The following is a 6,494-nucleotide window of genomic DNA, read 5'->3' on the forward strand; positions in this document are numbered from 1 at the left end:
GAGGCCGAAGCCTTCGGCGGGCGGAAGCCGGAAGCGGAAGTCGACGTTGCTGGGGCGGTGGAGCAGCAGCAGCAGCAGCAGCAGCAGCAACGTGAGCGGGAAGGAAGATGGTGAGGCCGGGCAAAGGGGGAGGGGGCTCGGGAGGGTCTACTCGGGAGTAAGCCCGGGGGAAGCGCTTTTCCGCCCCAGGGGGGGCTCACACGGGGATTGGCTATGGGGCAGGACCCATTCAGCTCAATGGAGTGTCCTGGGAGGGGGAAAGTGGGAATCCTCTAGCCTGGGGGGCTAGAGGAAGGCAATGGAGCAGCCTCTCTCTCCCCACCCCAGATAAGGCAATGGGGGCTCCCTCTTGCTGCCCCTGCCCAGGTAAGCCGCGTCGCTCAGGACCCATTCAGCTCAATGCCCCAAGTAGGCATGTGCTTTGGATGGCGGTGCAAATGTCAAACCAGGAGGTGGGGGTTTCACGCGGGGAGGGGGCTAGGGTCAAGCAAAAGGGGTTCGCTCCTCCCCGCCTCCCCTTTAGGGATGAGACCCGTTGAGCATTTACCAGATTGCAGCATTAGTGTGAAGCAATGAAGGGGGGTTTGTGCGCCTCCCCCTTGGATACAGTCAAGGTGGTTCGCTCCCCACATCTTCCAGGTATTTTACTGGGGTAAGATTGCTAGAGGAAGGCAATGGAAGGGGGGCTTATTTCCCTTCCTCCAAGGGGGGGCTGCTGCGCTCCCTAGATGCCCGGTAAGCTGAGGGTTAGGTTCAGCTGGGAATCACAATTATTCTTATTTCTTCTTATTTATTGAATTTATATACCGCCCTATACCCGGAGGTCTCAGGGCAGTTCGAGCGGGGAGAGTTGCGGCTGCATGCTCAAGTCCTGATGGGGGGCTTCCCTTTGGGGTGTCTGGGTGGGCAGTGTGAGGACAGGACCCTTTGGCTTGATCCAGCAGGGCTCTCCTTAGGTTCTGAAAAGCATGGCAACCATTAAGGTCGGCTCGACTGTGAAGACTCCTTTACCTGCCTGGTGTGTTTCTCAACCTGCCCAATTTGCCCCCCTCTTGCAGCTTCCGCTCTCCTTGCTGAAGACGGCGCAGAACCACCCCATGGTGAGTCCGGGTCTCGTCTAGCCTTCAGTCAAACTGCAGAGGAGGAGGCTGACGCGCTGCTGAGCTGTACAATTTCAGACTGTGGCTGGATGCACCTCCAGTTTTATTCATTTTTAAATCCCTGCATACAGAAAACTGGCTTTTGAGGGGGAAGAGACTAATCTAGAACCAAACCAGAGCCAGCGATGTGTAGCGGTTAGAGTATTGAACTGAAACCTGGGAAACCAGGTTTCAAATCTCCCCTCTTGGACTAGCCTGCCTTTTAAGGGGGGAGGACTATGAGTAAAGGTGGGGTATACAGTGGGACCTTGGTTCTCAAACTCCAAAAACCCAGAAGTAAGTTTTCCAGTTTTTGATTAAAAAAATTGGAAGCCGAACATCCGATGTGGCTGCCAGCTCTTGTTTCCGGGACGCCTGCACCAATCAGAAGCAGCAATCAGAAGCTGTGCCTTGGTTTTTGAACATTTTGGTTTTTTGTTTTTTTTTCCAAAATTTTTATTAGGTTTTTTTAATAAAAGAGATACAAAAATGAAAAACAGCATTGTTTGTGTCTTTACAAAATTTCATAACATCTTTGGACTTCCTCGCGTCATCCGCTCGCACTTACATTGTTCATAAAATTTTTCAAGCAAATTACCATCTTATTTGTAATCTTATAACCAATCATTACAATATAGTCTAATAATACTCATCTAATTTAGTGATGGCCAATTGTTTATAATCAAGCATCCTTCTTAGCATTCCATCAAATTACAATAATTTTGTAAATAAATCTTAAATTTCTTCCAGTCTTCTTCAATCCTTTCTTCTCCCAGGTCTCGAATTCTGCCAGTCATTTCCGCCAGCTGCATATAGTCCATCAGCTGCATCTGCCATTCTTCCAGCGTGGGTAGATCTTGAGTTTTCCAGTTCTTTGCGATGAGTATCCTTGCTGCCGTTGTTGCATACATAAAGAAAGTTCTGTCCTTCTTTGACACCTTCTGGCCGACAATACCCAGAAGGAAGGCCTCTGGTTTCTTAGTGAAAGTATACTTAAATACCTTTTTCAGTTCATTATATATCATTTCCCAGAAGGCCTTCCCTTTAGGGCAAGTCCACCAGAGGTGAAAGAATGTTCCTTCATTTTCTTTACATTTCCAACATTTATTGTCAGACGAGTGGTATATTTTGGCAAGCTTAACTGGGGTCATGTACCATCTGTATATCATTTTCATTATATTTTCTTTCAAAGCATTACATGCAGTAAAGTTTAGCCCAGTGGTTTTTGAACATTTTGGAAGTCAAACGGACTTCCGGAACGGATTAAGTTTGGCACTTTTGTTTTTGCTCTTTATTTTGCATTTTTGTTTTCGGAAACTGTTCGGAAACCAAGGCACGGGTTCTGATTGGCGCAGGTGCCTGGGAAACAATCGTTGACATCAGATGTTCCACTTCTGAAAAACGTTGAGGAACCAGAACACGTCCGGGTTTTTTAGGCATTTGAGAACCAAGGTCCCACTGTCCTGGGCTTTGGGAAGGCAAAGCAAGGGCTGTGGGGGTGTCAAATGTTGCCCAAAAGGCCTCCAGGGCTGTGAGAGAAGGAAGGGAAATGCCTCTTTAGATCGGAGAGGTGTTTTTGGAATGCGGAGGGGGGTTGTTGCCCGACCCCTGGAGGGCCCCAGGTGTTTCCCCCATCCCTCCTCCCCAATATCTTGGAGCTCTGGGTGCCCAGTTCCTTCATCTCATCTCCCGCCTTCTCTTTCCAGCTGGTGGAGCTGAAGAATGGGGAGACCTACAACGGTCACCTGGTCAGCTGTGATAACTGGATGAACATTAACCTGCGCGAAGTCATCTGCACGTCCAGGGTGAGCATTATTACTATTTTTATTATTACTACTATTATCTTCCAAATGAGAGCTTCAAGCGATGCTGCAAGCTCAAACTTCTCCCTGTGCTTGTGTACCTCCTTAAGGTACACATGTAAGAGGCTTGTTTATAATTTTATTTTGGGACTGATGCATTGCATTGCTTAATACTTTTCAAATGGCCATTTTATAACGCAGTTGTGCTCTACGTTGTAAATCAAGCAGAGCTAGGAGCTGCTCCCTTTGTTTTCCAATGTATTTCTTATCCATAATAATGATTTTGAGAATGACTGTGGCACAAGCAGATTTTTATTCCAAAAGTGTGGTGCAGAAGTTTGAGAGCAGGCAATGGATGTTACGGATAATTTTCATTTTGTGTTGTTATTTTTTAAAGTTCAATAAGGTAAGTTAAAAGCAGAAAAAACCCAGTCTGAGGGTCATCCAAACCTTTGGCGCCAGCCCATTAGGGGCCTCTTAGCACAATCCCGCCATCCCAGGGAGCGCTCTGACAAATTTGGGAACCCCTCTCTAACCCCTGCGCCACACTGCCTTGCAAACCAGCATCCCTTTTCTGCCTTTTGGTGGGGTGCTGTTTGCCCGCTGTCCATTAGGTGGCGCTGCCTTTCAGCCCAACCTTCTCGGAGATGGGAGGGCCGGGCTCTGGCGTTGGCGAGACTTCAGTCGCAAGCGGGCGGGGGAAAACTCCTTTTATTTTTCAGCTCAGCAGGGGAGGAGCCACTTTTTGCACAAAACTCAAGTCTCCTCCGGAAGAGAGGGAGGTAAATGTTAGCGCAGAGCTAAGCAGGTTGGCAGAAACCACACTGGGGGCAGGATTAGAAATGGGGTTTCCCCTTCAGCTTTAAAAAGACAGCGTTTGTGTCAGCCGGTTTTGCAACAAGAAGCACGAAGCTTCCAAAACAAAGGGGCTGTAGGCAGCCTGCCTGAGATTGCCTCCAGTTGGGCAGGAAAACGTCCAAAGGAAGAAAGATAGGGAGAGAGCAGTACATTGGTCCCTTTGGTCTCAGACTTAATCCGCTCCGGAAGTCCGTTGCAAAGTGCTCCCAAACCAAGGTGTACTTTTGTGCCATAGAAAGTAATGCAAAACGGATTAATCCGTTCCAGACTTTTATAAACAACCCCTAAAACAGCCATTTAACGTGAATTTTACTATCTAACAAGACCATTGCTCCATAAAGTGAATGCAATAATCAATGCACTGTATCATAAAATAAATAGGACAGTATTGTAGATGATAAAAAAACAATGATAGTCATGGTTTGGATGGGGGGCTTTTATCCATTTCCACGGTCACACGATCAATCAGTCAGTCACAAAAACAAATGAACCGAAAACAACTTAAAAACAAAAAGGCAAAATAAAGAGCAAAAACAAAAGCGCCAACGTAATCTGTTCTGGAAGTCTGTGTGACTTCTGAAATGTTCGAAAACCAAGGCATGGCTTCTGATTGGTGCAGGCACCCTGGAAATAATGCCAACAGTTGCATCGAATGTTCTGCCTCCAAAAATTGCTCGAAAACCAGAACACTTCCAGGTTTTTGGAGTTTGAGAACCAAGGCGTTTGGGAACCAAGATACCACTGTATTATTGAACTCGCTCTTTTCAGTCTATTTCTGTCTTGAGTCGTCTTCTTTTTTAATCTCTTTTGGTCCTGGTTTCCCCCGTTCTCCCTTTTCTCTCGGGCAGGACGGAGACAAGTTCTGGCGGATGCCGGAGTGCTACATCCGCGGCAGCACCATCAAGTACCTTCGCATCCCGGATGAGATCATCGACATGGTCAAGGAGGAGGTGGTGTCCAAGGGGAGAGGCCGCGGCGGGATGCAGCAGCAGAAGCAGCAGAAGGGGCGCGGAGTTGGGGGCACTGGCCGGGGTGAGCCCCTCTCCGGAGCTCGGGGGCGGCAGGGGAATCTCCCACTTCAGGGGGCTCCCAGCCTTGAGATGTTGTTTATTAATATCCTTCCTAACTCATGCTAGCAAGTTCCCCCACTTCGCAGAGTACATTCCCCTTCTTACGCAGCAGAAAACTCGTTGCAAACTCGTGTGAGTTTCTTCAGAAAATACACAATTCAGTCTGGCTTCTTCCGACTGAAATGCCTTCTAATATTTTCCTGGTAAAACCCCTTGAATCCCTCCTAAGAGAATAAAGACGCCACAGTCTTGTCCAAACTCCGTATCGGGGGCCTAATCTGGCCCACCAGTCAATTTAATCCGGCCCCCGTGGCAGACATCTGAAGGCAGCCCTGTCTTGGGAAGTTTTTAAGGTTTAATGCTGTATTGTGTTTTTAATATTCGGTTGGGAGCCGCCCAGAGTGGCTGGGTGAGTGGCAAAGGGATTCCCCTGAGCTCAGCCCCTTCCTCTTTTCTTCTCCCCCCCCCCCAGGTGTGTTTGGCGGCCGTGGACGAGGGGGGATCCCAGGCAGCGGCCGAGGAGGGCAGCAGGAGAAGAAGCCCGGGCGTCAGGCAGCCAAGCAGTGAGGAGCCGAAGATGGCGCCCCGGACTCAAGTGCCATGTCAGGAAGGCTGGTCTGCCGTCCCTCTTCACCCACAAAAGAAACTCTTAGGTCCCTCTGTTTCCATGCGCCTCGGGGGAGACGGAAGCCACTGGCCTCACGTTTTGGTCTCTTTTTGCTTTTAAGTTCCAGTTATTAGAAATGAGTGTTTAAAGCGTCTCCCCCGAGCGCATACACACAGTTTAGCTCTTAATTTGAGAATCCAGGTAACCTTTTGGAGGGGCGATTTGACTTCGCCTCTTCCCTTTTTTGTTTTTTGGAATCGTTTTGGCAAGAGAAACGCTTTGCCAGCCTTTGGAACGACAGTAACTGAGAGGGCGAGCGAGGCTCTCCGCTCAGAGTGTCAGGATTAAACGATGTAGCTTTCTTTTTATTAGGAAATGGGACTTGTCGAAGGCAACTTCAGCTCCGGGTTCAGTTTTTGGGGAGCGGGGTTGGATGAGAAGGTGTCGCTGGGCCAGGGAATTCTGCTGCTTCCACCTGGGCTCTCATCACACCTGTGGGAACATACCTTTTCAGCCGGAGTTCAGTCTCCCAGCCTCCCTCTGCTCCTGTCTCTCTTGTTCAGCCCTTCCCCCCAGCCCATTGCCCCCCCCCCCCGATATTTCCCAGGGATGTTTGGTGACCAGGAGGTGATCTGCGTCCATTCATCCCCCAGGATGTTACCGGACTCCGACTCCCATCCGCACAGCCGATATTCTGGGATGCTGATGGGAACTCCAATCCAGCAACATCTGGAGGGAGTCGGGCTAATCTCTGCTTCCAAATTCTCCACACACCCATTTCCCTCCCAGGTGGAATTTGTTGCCTCAGCCTCAGATCTAAAGCATCCCGTTTGTGTGACCCTTCTGAGAATCTCTCGGGAGACTGCATCGGCCGCCTCCATGATATCACCAGCAGTTGGTCGGAGCCAGAACAAACGAGCTGCAACCATTCTTTCCTTTTCTTCTCCTTTTTTAAAATAAAAAAACGTGCTTTGTAACCCAGTTTTAAGTTTACGAGCAGAATAAACTTGGAATCAGC

At 49.0% G+C, this 6,494-nt stretch overlaps 1 protein-coding gene across 1 annotated transcript; it reads left to right on the forward strand.

Annotated features, from left to right (window-relative positions):
- LSM4 (LSM4 homolog, U6 small nuclear RNA and mRNA degradation associated) lies at positions 1-6,494 on the forward strand. The gene is made up of 5 exons (XM_083720107.1): positions 1-110; positions 1,059-1,100; positions 2,846-2,944; positions 4,648-4,831; positions 5,342-6,494. Exons 1-5 carry the CDS (start codon positions 108-110, stop codon positions 5,434-5,436), a joined length of 423 nt encoding a protein of 140 aa, XP_083576233.1. The 5' UTR covers positions 1-107; the 3' UTR covers positions 5,437-6,494.

Source organism: Podarcis gaigeae, assembly GCF_964106915.1.
Source record: "Podarcis gaigeae genome assembly, chromosome: 18".
Lineage (NCBI taxonomy): Eukaryota > Metazoa > Chordata > Lepidosauria > Squamata > Lacertidae > Podarcis > Podarcis gaigeae.